The sequence below is a fragment of the Pterocles gutturalis genome, unplaced genomic scaffold, assembly GCF_000699245.1.
Source record: "Pterocles gutturalis isolate BGI_N339 unplaced genomic scaffold, ASM69924v1 scaffold37812, whole genome shotgun sequence".
NCBI lineage: Eukaryota > Metazoa > Chordata > Aves > Pterocliformes > Pteroclidae > Pterocles > Pterocles gutturalis.
Window position 1 is genome coordinate 11,195 of NW_010116877.1, and position 19,051 is coordinate 30,245.

The following is a 19,051-nucleotide window of genomic DNA, read 5'->3' on the forward strand; positions in this document are numbered from 1 at the left end:
TGACAGACAACAGCTCATATCTGATTTCTCTTTTCATTCTGGGAGCCATCTGTCACAACCAAATAATGCTCCTGGTTTGTTTTTTCTACTTTTCTCAAATAAAAAAAAAAAAAAAAAAAAAAAAAAAAAAAAAACCCACCAAAAAACAACCAAACCCAAACAAAAACCTCCCAACAATATAAAGTTGACATTATTTTAAATTTCATCGTGCAACCTGGACAAGCCTTCTTGAGCTTGAACCAGCTGTACAACCCGGGTCCCTGTCAATTCAACCAGATAAATTACTCCACTCATCAAAACCTCTATTCAGTAACTGGGAGAGGTGGAGGGGTGGAACCCGTTGGAAGCATTTACTGTTTGGAAGGAAAGGGAGCTGCTCCAAAGGGATCTAACTCTAGCGCCTGTTGCTGCTGGCTCTGCACGCTTCGCACCACCAGTTCTGTGAAGGGTACTGCACCAAAGTCATCTGTTTTCAGCCCGTCACCGCCGTGAATGGCCACGTGCAAGGAGCTCTGCCTGGGTCTACCCGCCACCACTACAGTGCCATGATCCCCGCGGCTGTCACCAAACCCTTGGTGCTGGGGGTGCCGCATCAAGTCCGGCGGATGGAAGGGTTTGGCTCCAAAAGGATCCAGAAGACTCTCATCTGTCTGCAGAGGGTTGCTTCGATCTTTGCTGTCAGTCAATGCAACACTAATGTTCTCTTTGGAGTCCGAGATGGTCAGGAACTCATTGCTGCTCTGCGAGTCCCTGCGCCCTGCTTTCTTGTGTCTGCGGGCTCTCTCGGGGGTGCGGTAGCTCGGTTTCAAAGCCTTCTTTGTGGTGGTCGGGGTGCCGTGGTGGCGCTTCCCGTTGTTCTTGGAGACCTCCTGTTTCATGCGCCTTTGGCGGGAGGAAAGTTTCTGCAGGTTACGCTGCTGCTTCACCTTCTGCTGCTGGCTCCCTGTGACCTCTTCAAAAGGAACCAGCCCAAACAGGTCCTCTTTACTCCCCCCAGTCTTGGGGAGAAGGGAAGGCTGAAATGGGGTGCAGCCAAAAATATCAACGCTCTGTGGAGAGGTGGGAGAGAGCAGAGGCTCAGTTCCTGCCACCTGGCCATCTTGCTGAGACACCTTTTTGCTGAAGGGGGCTTTTGTGAAGACATCAAAGTCATCCTGCTCTTGGTTCAGGTTGGGAAAAGCAGCCTGAGAAGAGACCTCATCGTCCCTCTTCTCTCTCGCCTGAGGCTGCAGAGTGAAAAAGGGCACTGCCCCAAACACATCAACCTCTTGGCCAGGGCTCACCTTCATCACAGTACTTGGCACCTCGGACAAGGAGGTATGGATTATACTGGGTTCTTTGATTTCACTGCTGCCCAGGCCGTCTCTGAACCTACTGCTCAGGAGTCCTTCCACAGATTTTTGCTTGGTACGATCAGAATCGGAGTCCGAACTTTGTTTCTCTTCCTCCTCTTCCTCCACCTCTTCTTCAGAGTCCATGAGAAGAGGCCGGTGGCCCAAATTCTCTGGTTCTGTATCATTGTCATCGTTGAAGTCTCCATTCTCTCCTTGCAAGACTTCTTCATCCTCCTGTTCTTCTTCTTCCTCACTGCTCTTGGGAGAAGGAGGATCCGATTCAAAATCACTCTCTGACTCATCACCACCTTTTGTCACTTCTCCCTCTGGAGTTTTCCTCCCTGGCCGGGGATCTCTAAAAGCATGGCTCAGTTTTGCAGCCTTGGTTGGGGTCCCTAAGTTACTTCCTTGATTGCTGGTTGAGTTATCCGCTTGTTTTCCAGGGGAACCTGCAGGTCCGAAGAAAAATGCAAAACAAACTTGAAATACACAGTTAAAATCAACACTTATTCCACATATGCCACAGCCATACATCCAAAGAGTTGATGCAAACTTTTATTCTGTAATTACTAAGGGAAATTAGCTAAAAATCCAATCTAGTATTTCAAATGACACTCATAAAATTGGTTAACAGTCACACCTTCTAGATTTACTCCTCAAGCACAAGATGTCTAGAAATACAATCCTAGTATTTTTGGGGCATGGAGGAGGGACCAATGGACACAGGTGACCTGTAGAGCCAGCTTTTCAAATACACTCATTACACAGCCACACCTCTCCAGGGAAACAGGAGCCAGCGTGCTTGAAAGATTTTAATTTTTTTCTTTTTAAAGCAAGGTACTTATTCCTTAAAGTGCTTATGTTTTGATAGTCTGCTCTGATAAACTTAATGCTCTAGTTATGAGAACAGTCAGCAGAGGCAAAAGACAAATATTCAGCAATTTCCGATAATTCACTTCGGATCTTGGGTTCTGCTTTAGAGCAACAACAGATCTCAGAGGCTCTGCTCTGCTGGGCAGTTTCTGCGTTCCACAAGGTCAATGCACCTTGTTGACAATCGCGTGCCTGAAGACTGCAGCTTGAAGAGGTTCTCCAAGACTAACCTGCTACACTAAGGTTTTTACCACACAGTCAAATACACGTGGCAACACTGACGCATCCAACGCCCTTTCAAACAGCACAAGAGTGCATGACACCCGGTTCGTCCCCAGCCGTCCCTCTCTCCAGCTTTCATAGCACTAGGCAATCCTACACAACACCTCCAAGATAACAAGGTTCCTCCAAGGTCTATGAAAATCAGGGACTGGGCAAGAGAAAAAAAGTTTGTTCATGTCCAAAAGATTCCACACTGTCACGATCTCTCTGTCCTGCCCTTGGGGGCACCAACTCCTTCCAGCAGCTGCACAAGCAGGACCTGGAGCCTGCCCACAGCCACATCAGCGCTACGCCGGTTGGGGGATTTGCTGCACTACTGCAGTTCTGAAGCATATAAAGGGAAGCGAAACAGTGTGAAAACTGTAATTGGGATTAAAAAAAAATCCCACTGAGAGTTAAGCTTGATGGTCACTGCCTTTTTTTTTTTTTAAAGCAATACTTGCCTTGGCATGTCAAACCTGTGCTTAGACAATGTCTTTAGGAACACTGAAGCTCCACATTCAGTCCCTTCTAACTCCTGATGTAGCAATTCAGGACAAAAACCCCTGTTGTTTTAACTTAACTTTGAAAGAAGTGTTTTCTTATTTGCTTCTAAATAGGATGCATGAGCTCAGTTTCTCCATGGAAAGGAAATTTATCTAATTTTTGGTCTGACACTGTGATCCCTGAGAGTTACTATCTGACAACTAGAGCTGAGAGAACAATTCACTGATGACTCTTTCCTAGGGTGGTTGGCTTGGAGACACTGTGAGCAGGAAAAACTCTGCATCAGTGAGCCAGACAGCTAGCAAGAGCACATGGACCAGATCAGCCTGCACAGTGCTACCAGCACGGCACCCAGACTCACACAACACGAGTTTCTCCCTGCGCTGGAGCCCGGCTGCTGCACAGAGCTGCCTTCAGGAGCACAGCTGACTGTCAGGTTTCTGTTTGAAGAGAATGAGTAGGAGGAAAATCAAAACACTGTCTCAGCTCATGAAAGCGTGTTTGCTCTCGAGATGTCCTTTTCTCCAGGACACAGATCACAACGCAGCCACGCTGCTTTAGGAATGTATGACTGACCATGCAACGCTAACAACAACAATTCACCTCTTTACAGACGCAGAGCAACCACCAGAAATCTCTGTGCAGCACTTCGAAGTGAGGCTATACTGCAGTCACTGCAGACTGAACAGGATGCGGCTACCAACCTGGCGACGGGGACCATGGCAAAACCAGCTGCGTTTCTGCCTGCACCAGCAAGGGCTCGGACAGACACCAGTTTATGCTCAATAGCCACGCTGCGTTCACTCTGACCTGGCTGGGAACACCCACGCATCCCACTGCACAGCCTTAGCTTGTGGGATGCTGTGCAACACAAACAACACACCGTGAGTGCTGCGTGCAGGTTTCACAGGTCTCCAGTGTCTGGCACAAGCTGCGGACAGGGACCAGTCCCTATTAAAGCAATTACTAACTTATTCCTCCAAAAAAAAAAAAAAAAACTTCAGCCAGAATCCAGTTCATGACTCTCTTGTTCTTGTCACATACAAACTAATTTCTCAGGTTGTTTTTTCTTTCACAAGGAAACCGTCATGGAACTGCCAGGCCAAGTCAGATTGTTTTGTGCTGAAGTTTAGACTAGAATATTAAGTTCTACAAGTTTCTTCCTTTTTTTAAAGGGAATTTATAGCCCATGTCTTCACCCAGTAGCCATTTTGCTCTTTTGTAATTACACTTTAAACAACCATAAAAATTCTGCAGCAATGTATTTTATGTATGGATTTAAAAGCAAGATGACCAGAATGACTAAAAACATCAGGTGATTAGGGCTTTGAGCTGTTTCCTCTTTGCTTCTGGTGTCAGATTACTTCTTATCTACTGTAATTTTAAATACTACATATTTGCTTTACCCACTAAATTAGAATCTGGATTATTTAGCTGCTTACTTTAGATTTCCCCAAGGTACAGCCTTCACGTGGCACTATATAACCCCCCATCTTCCAAATCCTGCTGCTTCCAATATTTATGTTAACATTAGTGTTTCAGTAAACACAATTAGATTTCAAAAGGGGAAGAAGGAGGAAATGTTTCTAGGTTAGATGGGAACACCACTTACACAACAAAAACCCCAAACATTTTATGTACATCAATATCCATGGGAGTTTACACTCCCAAATAATATTTCTATTTTTATACCTGATTTCCATATGGTGAAAACAATTTATAAAGTAGTTTTTTAAAGAACTGAACCACAGTATATCCAATACACCTGACTTACCAAACAATTTAAATATTATTTAAATGCTGCCACACTCACTCCAAAACAAACGACAAAGGACACCGACAAGACACCCAACCTCTACCAACAGCTGCTGACTTGCTGAACAAGTAATTTAAACCACATCAGGTTTAGCTCTCAGCAGCAGACCTCTCCAGACAACACACATAACAGGACTCGACAAGACATGGCGAAACACGTGAAGCCATTTCCCCAGCCACGCTCAGTGTGTGAGTCCTGGTACACCAGCCATTCTGACATCTCCCACCAGACTCACCTCGCATTGTGTTTCCGGCTGACAACACGCCGCAGATGACTTTGGGAATCACTCATCTAGACAACCTACTTTTTAAAGAATCTGTATTAACATCCTGAATTTCTTTCTTGAGCCTAACCACCACCATCTCTGGAAGAACTTGGGGAAGAAGCCAGGAACTGCGCTTTCTGGAGATCCACGTTCCAGAGTAAATACGGAGACTGCCTGCTCCCCAAGTATGAAGCTACACGCTTTGTTCACATACTCTGAGCTCTGAACAGCTCTCCACGGAAATGCTGAGCCAGTTTTGTGGCCTCTTGTCTAAGCTCAAGGTGGCCAAGCCATCGCACATGGAACGCAGCACACAAACCCCTGTTTGAACCACAGCCAGAGCGAAGCAGCACACGGGAAAAGGAAAGCTGTGTACCTGTAACTGCCCATCCCTGCACGAGAGAAAAACCCTCTCCTACCTCTCTCCATTCCGACACCACTCAGATACTGCATGTGTATTTATTTTTCCAGCTGTAACATCATCACAGCACCAGGCATTTAACTCATATTAGCTCATCAGCTTCAAACCCCTTATCTCAATACAAATGATCTCTGAACAAGGTTTTCTCAAGTTCTAGCTCTTTAGACCTAAGATTCCTCCTTACCCACGACATCAGTGTTATTACAATTTCAGAACAAGCATGTATGACCCTATATGCACAACCTAAACAGGACCATGCCGGATGATGCTGGGAGCTGCAACTGCTCCTGATACAGTTTTGAAGAAAACACTTTATTTTTGAAGAAAGCACTTTATTTTTGAAGTATTTCAAGAGTGGTGACCTCGCTCCTCCCACGTTTGTATTTTTCAGGAAAGAGAATGTATCTTGCTTTATTCTTCAGAGGGTGTCGAGGTGTTGGAAACAAGCAGAGCCATCTGCTCCAAGCAGATATCAGGCTAAGATACTGCTCAACCACGTTATAGTCTAACACAGAAAAACCTCAAGGGAGAACCTGGCTCTATGTGTGCATTCTCAGCTGCAGTGTCTTTGGTTTGCTCCTAATGACAAGGAGAAAACTGCAGCAGACTGGTGTCAAAACCCACCCAGAGAAACAAGAGTACTCTCCACAGAGCTGACAGTTTTAAAACCATGACAGGGATTTTAAATAATTTCTTTTCAAACTACAGTTCCCCATTTTTTACTGCTAAAGGAGTTAGCAAACTAAATAAATATGAAGAGCACTATAAACAGAAACCTAATGCCCCAAAAGGGAAAATTAATGACAATTTAATGCTCTGGTCAAACAGACTTCAAAAATGAAGCATTCTGTCATGTTGATTTCATGCAATCTTCTCAACCTAAACTGCTGCAAGGACTGTTCAGATATATGTTGATAAAAAATGCTGCAAAATGTTGAGTAACATCTGTTTGTAATGTACTGTTCAGATTACTACACTTCTAATCAGGTTTGCATCTTGTAGGAGACAGTTGTTCTTGGCTCAAATGTAAGCCAGGTGGAACATCTTTAATCGTATAAGAAGATCCCAATCTTCAAGGAAATTTTCTGTTCTGATGTTCTTTTTCGAGACATCCGATTATAAGAGGATGAATTCCCTCTAACAACTGCAGTAATTACATGCCTTCTGCTGGTTCATCATTTTAGGGTACTGCGGGGGTGGCAAAAGAGAGGGGCATAAGGGCTTTAAGCTTTCTTTGAATTGGTAACATACTGCCGCCATCATTTCAGAACAATTTGCCACATGTCAGGCCCAAGGATTACCGGCATGCTGCAACTTAATCTGCACTATTTCTTTGACAACAGCCAGAGCAGCAGCTGCTGAATGTTGTAATGGATTTATACTGCTCACCACCTTTATTGTCAAGAACAAAAATGGGAGAACAAAACACTTCTGTCTGACATCCATTACTTAGAAATTCTTTCAAATAATTAGTCTACAGGTCAAGGCATGTTAAAAAAACCAACAGTGAAAGGTGACTGATTGCTCTAAAATTTGACACCAAAAAAAAACCCCACTGAATAATTTTGGAGAGAAAAAGCACACCACTGGCAGAGCCCACACATATCATTTATTCTTGTGACATGAATAATTTCAAGTTACTTTGGAAGTCTCATCTAGAAAAGCTCAAGTCAAAATATTATCTTGGTACAGAGAAAGATCCTGAACCTGCATTCTGCAAAGAGTAAGAATACCTGAAACCATAGTCACAGAAAGGTTATCAAGTAACATAAGCAGTATGTGCAGCAAGTAGAAATATTGATGTGAACTTATTTTATTTCTCAAGCCATCTAAATCTGGAAGACTGCACTATAGCCACATCAAGTTGCAGGTCTGGGCATCTCTTCAACAATTCAAGATCATCAGTTGCTGAAGAAACATGAACTGAGGGCATTAGCAGTTCCAGTGTTGTATAGGAAGTTGTCTCAAGTTTTTTGGTTACTCCTGTTCTCACATTTGTAATTTCTTGCTAACTTATAGTGAGTTGTGCTTCATTGAAAGCTCCAGGCTGCACAGAAGTCCAAGGGCGCCAAAGCTGGGGTACGGAAACTTGCAGTGTCTTGAAACCTTGTGAGAAACATTATACAAAAAGTAACCAAATGAATAGTCATCACTCACATGTCTTCATGCTAGAAGGCAGCACTTTCCTCGTGGAAATGCCAATAACCAGCTAGCTACTGCAGCAGAGTCCTTTCAGTGACGCATGTTGTCCAACTCTCCAGACTATTTCCATTGTACCACTATTTGACATGCAGTTGGCTGGTTTTCTGCTGGATTCACACAGCTGTGATTAGTGAGTTACTTACCAGGCCACGAAACTGCTCTTATCCCAAAGCAGGTGGCTTTGGAATTGGCTTGGACCTTATGTTGTTAAGTCAAAAGATGATACATGGTCTTCAGCTTCTTGCTATCTCACATCAGATGATAAAAATTAGTTAAGTATTTAGCCAAGCGCTGCATTCACCAGAGAACCCTTAAGCCTCCAAAACTGAAGAAATACTCCATCTGACTCTAAGCTACACTCCATATACAACTACATTTATGAACCTGAGACTCATGTCACAGAACAAAAAAAGAAAGCAGAAAAAGACCACAGTTCCAACTCAGAGGCTGGCACAGGAGAACACATCTTCAACAGGAACTTCTACTTTTTTGAGAAGAAAAATTTTCTTTTTAAATTTATTTTAAATAAGCTGTATTGATTACATCAACATTTAATCTCATCGTAGTTCAAGAATTCAAAATTCAGTAGTCAGAAACCCGGGTGAAGAGTGATAAAACACTCCATATTTGCACTGCAGACACATTACATAAAGGAAGTGAAACTTCCCCTCTAACTAGATAAAGCCAGTCTCTCACCCAAACGCTGGAATTGTGATTAAGGTATGGAATCTATGTTACATTTTCTGTTCAGACATCTTCCCTCTGATGCCCTGAGTAAGGTACGCATGTGGCTTACTTGTCAGCTGAATCTTTTAAAATCCCAAGAACAAACCAGAAAGAATGCATCATACAGAATGTTAGGTACAAAAGGAAATCAAAATATTAGGGACATTTGTCAAGTCTCTTCTAGAGAGCCCTCAACTAGACATAACATATGTCCAAGTCAAACCCATTCTCCTTTTCTTAGTTACTTTACAACACCTTGTTTCAAGACATTTCCAAAAACAAATCCATAGGGAAAACAAACCAGCTTTTAAAACACAAATCTTCAGATTTAAAGATTTAACCTACCAGATTTGTTTGCTAAGCATAATTTGCTGTTAAGACAGAATTAAAAATACCTTTCTTGAAGTCAATGTAGACTTGTTTAAATTCCAGCTGTGAGTCAGTAGAAAAAATGCTACTGAAAAGTGTACAATTTTTTTCCCCCATGAAGCAGGTATCACAGTTTCTCAGCATTTCTCAAGTAGTCTGGTTTTTGAGCCATGACTGAAATTGATTTTATTTTTTTCCCCCTTAAGAGAAGGTATCTCCCCTTGTTTTTTCATATGTCAAGAATTAAAGCCTGGATCCAAAGTAACCAGAGTAAAACCTATGACATAGTATAGTGAAGCTGTCCATTAAAATCTAACCTATAACTACCTGAAAAATAGCAATGAGCAAATAAATTTCTAAGACAAAGTGAGGGGAAGAAAAAAATAATCCCTGAAACAGGTGGGTATGAACACTCAAGACAGGACAGTAAGCACCTCTTAGTCACCATCTCAGACTAAGTATAACTATTACTGCTCATTTTGCATGTGAATTCAGGCTCACCTGTAAAACTAAACAATCTCTTTAATGAGAACTGTAGCGTAAATCCTTCCAAACTGCCACCTATAGAGAGAGCAAGCATTCTTCACTTAAGAACTACTTTCACACTGTGTTGAATGACCGAATATTAACAGGATGACAGAAGGTAAACTCCTCCTTTCCAAATTAGCAGAACAAAAATAGAAACTAAGAACACAGTAGCAGACTGAGCAGAATTAATTCAAGTCTCTCAACAGAAGAGGACACGAATGCAGAGAAATTTTTACAAATTGCCTTGCAGAGTACAACAGTGTTACCCTGGTCACTCTTCACCACGTACAGTATGAGAGCACTTGTGAGCATTAATCAGTCCTAGCAGACGATTTTTAGGAACGCAGGATTAAAATGAAAGAAAACACAGATGCTAACTTAGGTTGACCCCTTTATTTTAAGGCATGTTATCTGAGCTTTTGAACTTTGATAAGAATAGTTTTTAAAAAGTCATACGAAGGCACCTTTATCACAGAAGCACTCTCAACAAAACTTAGGTAGGCATCTAAGTGGCTCCATAAATAACTGAAGCTCTTTTTACCATTTAACTGACAGGTAGGCTTTACTTTGCCACAGGTACCAAAAAACTGATTAAAGTGCTGATCAAGCAAATGTTTAAACTGGCAATGAAGTTGCAGGATGATGCAGTTTCACATTCACAGTCAATGTTCACATACAATGTTATTTTTACTTCCATTCAAGGTACAAATAGCCAAAGTTGAACTGAAAAAATTATGAAAGTCCCCTCCCCTAACGTTCAGATGACAGGAGATATTTTGCCTGTTTTGTCTCAATTTGCACCAAAACTTGCATTAAATGCAGCAGAAGCTTACAGTCTTAACTTGGCTGGAGAACCCAACTGAAAAAAAAAAAGCATGAGCTAGAAGCAGACTACAGTGAAGTAGAAAAATTTGGTCTTAGCAAGTAATTAGCCTTTAGCAAAAGCTCTTCCGGTTCTGCGCAAGTATTCCCACTGCACTGGTCCAATGTATTTGTACTGTGAACACTACACGGTCTGTACACTGTACAAGTACCAGGAACTGGATGCAGGAGAGTTTTTTAATTGGAGGCAATCAACATTAAAAAAAAATTTTCCTCAACCCGTCTACTGTCATGAGGCAGCCAACACTTTTATTCCTCTTTGGTCATTTAACTGGATGCACATACTTCAACAGATACATACATACATACTATATATATATGTATGCATACATATATATATATGAGGTAGTGAGGTTACAGATGTAACTTGCCTGGTTGAGAAATGAAAGGAACAGAACCAAATGGATCTTCAGGGGTATTTTTCTGTGGAGCAGAATGTGGCTCCACATTCTTATCTGAAGATGCTCTCCTGTCCACCAGCCTGTCTGTAAAAAACAAAATGAAACAGAACAAAAAATAAAATAAAAATGTCAGGTCTTATGCCTATGCAAAAATATCTACCGTACGGGGTAGGAATGAGGAATGAATGTACCCTTGATTAGAGGTTTTTTGGTATGTTTAAAGATATCTCATATCTTGAATTCACACTTCTGATCATTCAGGAAAATTCACCTGCACAAATCTTTTGTTAATCACCATGTCCCACCAAAAGCAGCATGTACTTGCTGCTGGAACGCTTTCAATGAGGATCTCTCTTACATGTTACATGCAGCTGATGCACTCTGTAATAGGAATTACCAGTCCTCTGTGCTCTTGAGGTTTTAAAGCCAAAATCAGTATGCTTATCTAAAACACAAAATTGTTCATCTTTTCCAAGTTTTGGCCAGCCTTTGCCACAAAACCAGAAAAGTTGACAAACACAGCAAAATACCTGGGAGTACTTTTTATTAAACATGTAACACCTGCTAGTAATTAAAAACAATGTGAGTATCACACAATGTAGAGAAATGTAGTGTCTGTTTTGTATGGTCTTCAACCCTTAGGATACTGATTTACTTCTTTCTTTTAAACTCAGACATATGAAAGGTTTTTAACACAGTCAAAAATTAGTAGTACTAAGAATGGGAAATAAAAGTTTTGTCTAAGCTTTTATCCTAAAACCGCAGCCAGCTTCAGACCCAGCGTGTCCAGCCCTACCACCAGACGGCAGCTCAGGAGGGTCCCGCAAGGCGCTCAGCACCTTCACACCATGGCTGTGACAGGGTGTTCCGCTGCTGCTAACACCCCACAGCCCCCGTGCAGAAGACACATCATTTGGCTCTCCTCCTTTTCCACAGCAAGCGTCTGCTCTTCCAAACAGCCGCAGCACAACCTTCTTGTCGATGTGCCACTGTGTGGATGCAGCTGAACTGTTCCTATTTACACCTCGAGCTATCTGCGCGTTTCCTACTCAGCCCTTCAATACACCAGCCAGGAGGCTTTACCAAGACAACCACCAGGGACTACACAGCAAGCTCATCTACTTCAGACACATGCACATTAACCCTGCGGACAGAGCCCATGAGTTTTGAAATTACATGCCAGTTTTCATAGACAAGCGTTCTGTTCATATAAAAGTGTCCGTAATGTGACTTGTCCTCCTCTTACCTGCCGTTAGACTCCCCAAAGAAATACAAGCGGGAGTTGTTCCATTACAGGTAACCCCTGCTTACAATATAATCCCAGCTGGGGACTCATGGTGCAGGAGATTAACTATTTGCTCCCATCTCAGCATACACATATTGAAACAGGCAGAGACTAACCAACCCAAACAAAATTATCCTCCGGTGACACGCCCATGCAGAGGAGAATACTAGCAGAGATGCACAAAAGACCAGCAGCTCTGTGTTTATACCAACTGCCGAGCATCACATCCAACAGCAGGACTTAGTCTTGATTCTGAAGTCATACGCACGTGGATTTGTCTCCTCAAGAAAGAAGGGTTTGGGTTTTGGTTTTTGTGGGGGTTTTTTGCTTGTTTGTTTGTTTTGGGGAGGGTGATGTTTTAGGTTGCTCTGTTTTTTAAGAGAAAAGAGAAAGTGATGGTTTCTCCAGCTTCACACAAGCAGAAGTAGATTCAACAGGACTGTAAGTATTAAACATTACTGTGCTTGGGATGCAACTTCCTTAAAGATCCAAGTTTTTTCCCCCCTCAGTGAAAAAAATCATACGAATGCAGCCCAGACTGCTGCCAGAGAGACGATCACACGCCACATGGCACAGCGAGCCCCTCCACAGAAAGCCGCAGTTATTTAAAACCACAAACGAGGTTTCTGTTTCCACTCAAGACTCCTCAGGAGACAGCTCTCAGGACTTTCTAAAGTATGAGAAGCAGTTGTGCACAAAGCAAGCCCGGTAAGAACCACAGCCCCTTCCTGCACAGCTGGCCCCGGTACTTCCTCCATACCATGCACACTGCAAAGGAGACAGGCACGGACGGGGCTCTGCAGGCTTCGCACCCACAGGTGTGGCTGCTGAAGCACTGAGATGGTGCTGCGCCTAACAAACCTCTCTGTGCCATTCAGGGAGAAGGCTGCAGTGGTTATTTTTTCCCAGTGAGAGAGGTGACTCGTTTCCTTAGCTCCCAATTCTGCACAGACAGTGATTATAGGAGCTCTTTGGAAGAACACTGTCTTTACAACGTTGTCAGACTCTCAGCATCATGTGTTGCTTCTGGACCATCATTAACAACAACACAAAAGCAACAGTGTGCACAGCAGCCAAGAACTCCACTTGAACTCTATCACAGCTCTCTGCAAAGGTGCTCAGTTTACAAGTCTTTATCCAATTGCACATTAATTTTTACAGCAAATCACCTTTTCACTACGAAAAACTTTCACAAACTGTAAGCAAGGTATTCTGCTTTATGAGTTAGCTCCATTTTAAAGGAGAAGTGATTAATCATCACAGTAATACTCATCAGCAGACGCACTATGGCAATTAAACTACCAAATGCATGAAATCAAACAGTAACATTAGCCTGACAAATCGTGCTGACAATTTGATACCCTGACAGAGGCAGGATCTGCCTAACTGCTCATGTATTACTGTCATGAACACAACAGCTTTAGAAAAATTTAACAGATTTTAAAATATTTTTAATTTATGTATAAAGCATCAGCTCAACAATACAAAACTAGGCTTTTGGAAGTGGAAAGAAAGCAATAATGTTTTGAATGTTACTCAGCCCCACATAACATTGCAAAAAGACAAACTTACATAACACCGTACAGGAGTTATAAAGTACAGGACAGCCACCAGGTTTAGTAGCAGAAAATAAAACAACTTATCAAACCCATATCTTCAATTCTCCTTTCTCTAGATGGCAAAAGGGTTCACAGTAAACTCAAAAATAGAGCAAAAAAACTTTGGTAGTAAACAGCACTTTTCTCTCACAAGAGATAAGCTACATTTAAAGAGACTTGAGCCTCAATCTGTAAGATATATCTGAGGAAATTCCAGGAAGTACTACACAGTTAAAGACAATTTTATAGGAACAAGCCTTAATTGTACAATAAATCTCCCAATTTCTCATTATTCCACATAAGTTTGAGAAAGTACTAGTAGTTAAAATTAAGTAAACATTTCTGCTTCGACTGCAGTAAAGGCATTAACACTGCAAGGCAAGTTAATACGACCTTTGGCACAATATCCTTAACACCAAAAAAAAAGTTAAAAGGTCTGTGAAGTCTTTCATGTATCTATGTGTACACATAAACACACAAACACAGAGATTAAAACAAGTAACACCCCCCTCCACCTGACATCTTTAACAGAAATCAAGACAAAAGGTGAAGAAAAGCTGGAACTGCATCTCTTGTTACGCGTGAACAAGCCTGCCATCTAGTGTACTATTGCTCAAGTCAGTCATCTTTTTTTAACTTTTATTTGTAGTGTGTAGTATTTTTTAAGTTTTATTCGTAGTCATTCAAGTAACTAAAAAACCCTAATGCTGATTATTACTAAGCAGAAGGATGCTGTTTTGTTTACTTTTCTCATACAGCATATTAAGCTTATTATCACATCCAGCTCCTCTGGGCATTTAATTCAAGATGCGAGGCGAGCCAAGAACATGCCTAAGTGGATTTAGTCTTTAAAAACTTTAGACTATTTTCATACACATATTATAAAAACCGGACAAAGGAGTTCCAGAATTGGTTCACTGTTCTTTCTGCTAGAGATTTAGGGACAGCAGCTAGCAGCATCTAGCTCCAAGTTATTGTACGCTTTATTAAGTGTAGCTGTTTGCATGCAATTCAGCATTTTAGCGTCCAGAAAGCAGCTGCAATTGGACTGCGTCGTCATGCTCTCGCTTCCGTGAGCGACCTGTGACTTAGGCAAGCAGCAACAGTTGTGGGCTCCAGACAGTTTGAGTTCTCTGCTTTGCGTTTGCAGAGTTCTGTATCCCATGGTCATAACTCAACCTAAATACAAAATCTTAACTCCTAACAATGAGCTGTATAGAAGAAAATACACAAAACTTAAGTGCCAAAGACTGTTGTAAAGCTTCCTAATTAAACATCCTTATAGGAAGCTCACCAGAGACTGCAAGGAAAAAGAAAAATCTAATTCTTAAAAACATAATTATAAGCAATTGGATATTATTATTTTAGACTCCATTCTGTTCAAATTTGTGAACAATCACGCTGTGTAAAACAGACCAGAGGTTTCGCTATACGACTCGCCTTATCTAACATTTTCTATTTCCCAAGCTTACTAGAACCAGCCTAGGCAGCTACTCCAGGCAAGCATAGTTCTTGTATAGCATTTTCCGGCTTTTTTTTTTTTAAAGCCATTTCAAACACGTCCTTGGTTTTACAAAATTTTACTCTAAAATGCGTGCAGGCTACATCCACATCTCAAAAACAGGAGTCTTATTTGATAACACAGGATACAAGTGAAAACAATCAACCACCCCTAGAGTCAGACAAAAAAAACCCCAATCACTTTCCTTAAGGATTAACAGGTAAGGTGTGCATCTCACTCAGCTACACGTTAAGTGACCGGAAATTCAATGAGAAAAAGACTCAATTGAAGGCACAGGGTTTTTTTTCAATCACTTGGATTTCAACTTTACTGTGTTTTTAATTGCAAAGAACTTGCTGAGAGTCAGCCAAGTATATACAATCTGTTTTGTGACATTGTGACATCTTACAAGTCTTGCAAATAAATCTGATCTTGACAAAACCAGTTTTAGGAAGAGCATCTAATGAGCATGTGTTAAGCAATTAAGAAAAACCAGTAAGTCCAAGTACAAACTACTGAGATAACTGACCCTCAAGAGGAAAAAGTTTATTCAACTATTGCCATATCAGAACAATAAAGCAGCCCTTACATGTAGCCACTCAAAAAGGACATTACAAAACATTAACATAATGTAATAGGTCAATTTTCTTTCAGGCATTTTCAAAGGACATATCAGACCCACAGAATCTTCTGCTTTGATATGCAAGAAAGAAGCTGGAAAGGAGTAAAGCGAGCAGCCAAACTTTTCTTCCTATCTGACAACATAACCTCTGCTGTTCAGAGCTTCTTCACAACCAAGGCGACAGAAGCAGTACTTAAGAGCTGAGATATCACCATTTCTGCAGGATTTGAGCCAGTAACTACCAATTTTAGACAGTGAGTTCCTATGGCACGCATTTTCAAAAAGGGAAAGGAAAGAAAGAAGACAGGCCCAACTCTGCCCTCAAATGCTCAGAAAGAATTTTCTGTACAGACTGCATGGCCCTTAGACAAGACAGGTGTTGAGACTGCTGAGCAGCTACAGAGCCCTTATTTACTGGGAAGCAAAATAAGCCTTCAAGCGTCCCTTACTTGATCTTAGCAGGTCAAATTCTCTGTCCAGCAGCTCCTCCTCTGTCAACTTGGAAAAATTGTCCTCTCCAAAGGGGTTCCAGCATGACATATCAGGTGGGTTATTGATGCTCTGCTTTGGGTAACTGGCAACTGCCTCAGCATCAGGAATAACTGACCTGTAAAGTCAGTTCATGGAAACAAACAGAAGAGAAACATTACAGGATTGTTTATCTGGATGAAAATCTATTATATGCTTCATTAAACCAAAATGCTACATACAAGTAACACACATGCATGAACAGCTCATCTCCAATGCATCTTCAAGGTAACTGAAGATAAGACTGATCACTTGAAATATGTGGTTTGATCACATCATTTCTGCATGCAATCCTTGTATCTTTCTTTTTCAATTAATTCATTGTAGGCAATGCACAGAATCTTTCACCAAGGTGACAAGAAAGGGCAAAAACTGTCTTTCACCTTTGTTCATTTCTCTACTGCCACAGGAGACTGGCTTGTTTTCAAAAAAAAACCCGACCCACTAAATATGTTTTACATTTTCATCTGTTCTCCTCATTTTCAGATTTTTTTCCTGGCAGACACACTAAGTGTCTTTGTATCCTACATCCATCCAACTGATAGGATTAACTTCAACCACCAGTTGACACTGCAGCTTCTTCACCTATGACTCTTATCTACACAGATAAGGAAACCTTTGACCAGATGAGTTTTTCCTTTCACGCACATTTTAGCAAATTACACCTACTACTCCATTTGTCCAAAGTGGACTAGACAAGCAGCAATTGGGAAGTTACTGCACGCTAACTGGTTCTCTCTCTGCGCCTAGCCAGGCTCTGCAGGCCACAGCTGCAGCCCAGGTGGAGCTCCACGTGCAACCACCTCTTCAAGACAAGGGGAAGGGGCTCCTTCTTGACAGCTCAGGTTCTGCCATCCCACAGCACTACTGCTCTTTCAGACCAGGCCCATCTGTTGTGTGTCCCACTTGCCTCCGAAAATAGCCTTTACCACTGAACAGCAACTACCCAACTGCTTCCAGTAATACCTTACTATTGAAGCAAGCAAGTCATTCCTGATGAAAGGATTCCGTAGTGCTCATCACAATTAGCAACGCAAGCAGTAAGTTACTCTTGGGCACATCTGTGTCAGAATACTTGCCTGCTTGCAGGGTAGGGACGATCCGCCACTGTTCCAGCACGCACTGGAAGCGACCCAGGGTAGGAGATTAAGGCTGGTGAGAAGTCTTGTGAAGAAGTGATATATTCAGGAGACTGCACCTGTTGCGACCGCTGTTGCTGCTGAGCAAGCATCTGCTGCTGTAGGACAGCCTGCTGGTATTGCTGCACAGAAATAAGACAATGACCAAGTCACTAAAATTCACCTGGACCAGCATGAATCTCTTCTGCTAAGTAACAATACCAGCCTTGCAGCCAAATGCACCGACAACCACCACACTCCAGAAAAACTCGGTAGCTCCAGCAGAAGCAAGAAGCCAGACCTGTCCACTAGATGGGTGCAAAGACACTGCCCTACTAACTCAGTGATGCCAGTTTTCTCTGACAACGTATTACCACTTAGCTTTTTGTAATTATTGCAAGCTAAGTATCTGCTACTGCAGCACAAAGAAGTTCATTCTCATCAGACCCTTTACTTATCAAAATTTCACAACAGCTCCTGACTTTTGAAAAACATATTACGCCAGTTAGCCTTTTTTGTTTTATCTGTACTTTTTTATCTATGTGTACATTTCCACCATGCTGTAGCTGCATCACACAACACATACAAGAACTTTTACCTTTCTGTAAAACAAATGATAAAACACTTCTCCATTTTAACCAAGAGCTGCATTAAGAGCTGAAATATTCCTAAATGCAGCTTTAAAGCGCTTAAAAATATTCAACTAGTAGAGCACCCTTTATTTCAAAGCTTCAACATCAAACGACAAAATCTTTTCCACAAGTATCCCTATTGCACATCTCAGTGTGAAACAGCACATTAACAGTAAATATACCACGCAGCAACAGTATTTGTGCTTTCAGCATGCCACTAGGCAAGGATTCGCTGGGCTAGATAGGACTGTAGACACTGTTACACATATAACCTTGGCTGAATTATACCACTCCAGAATACTGTTTCCTTTTTAACAATCAACGTGCCATCCTTATTTTAAGAAATTCAGTAATTTAAGGATGCCAACTGTACTGGAAACCTTAAGCACCAATTATGCTTCCAATTAGTATACAGCTACTAAATGAATTTTAGGATCTATCCCTCCCAATTAAGACAGAAGGGCAACTCCAGATAAGCTTTTGCAACAAAGTTTGGATCACCTTTTCTTTCCCCAAACCCCCTCACCTGAATATCATTTTAGATGCTCAACTTCACACTATTTACAACATCCACAGCTCATTACAACCACTCACTTCTCTTACTGCATCTTCACAACAGACTTACTTACAAACCACCTACGTTCCATTCTTGACATACCATAGCAGGATACTGTGACTGGGAAGGTTGCTGCTGGTACATAGACTGCATCAACAGCTGCTGTTGGACCATCTGCTGGTGCATTGCTTGTTGATACTATATTTGAAAAGAAGAAAATATCTTTTAAGAAGTCATGACCCCCACTTTAGAAAGATACAGACATTTAGAAGAGGCTCTGATTAAAATATCACTTCTGTGCCTCAACAGCGTTTTTCAGTTAAGATATCACATAACCAAGAATCAGCTTCAATTCCGTCACTGCATTTTCACGACTTTGTATTTGGAAGCTTTTCCTTTTCTTCCCCGGCCCCTCCAGTTAATACCAGCCTGTTTAACAAAAAATTAGGCTACGTATTCTGCACTGCCTTTCCTAAGGTGGGCCACTTCACCTCACAACTTTCGCAATTTAAACCAGCCCCTTTGGAAAACAATTCAGCTATGCTTTAAACAATAACATGTCCCAGCAGGGTGGGGGGGGCGGGAAGACGATAGCAATAGGTGTCTTGGACAGGATCTGAAAGTTC

The 19,051-nt window shown here is 41.7% G+C and overlaps 1 protein-coding gene across 1 annotated transcript in view; it reads right to left on the bottom strand.

The window, feature by feature from the left end:
• Positions 1–350: 350 nt before the first annotated feature.
• BMP2K (BMP2 inducible kinase) overlaps positions 351–19,051 on the bottom strand; it is a 31,299-nt gene continuing 12,598 nt past the window's right edge. The window contains exons 11-15 of the mRNA XM_010075631.1: positions 18,528–18,623; positions 17,199–17,380; positions 16,041–16,198; positions 10,556–10,669; positions 351–1,783 (exon numbers count right to left, since the gene is read on the bottom strand). Of these exons, the coding sequence (XP_010073933.1) occupies positions 351–1,783; positions 10,556–10,669; positions 16,041–16,198; positions 17,199–17,380; positions 18,528–18,623 (1,983 nt within the window). The remainder of the gene's footprint in view (positions 1,784–10,555; positions 10,670–16,040; positions 16,199–17,198; positions 17,381–18,527; positions 18,624–19,051) is intronic.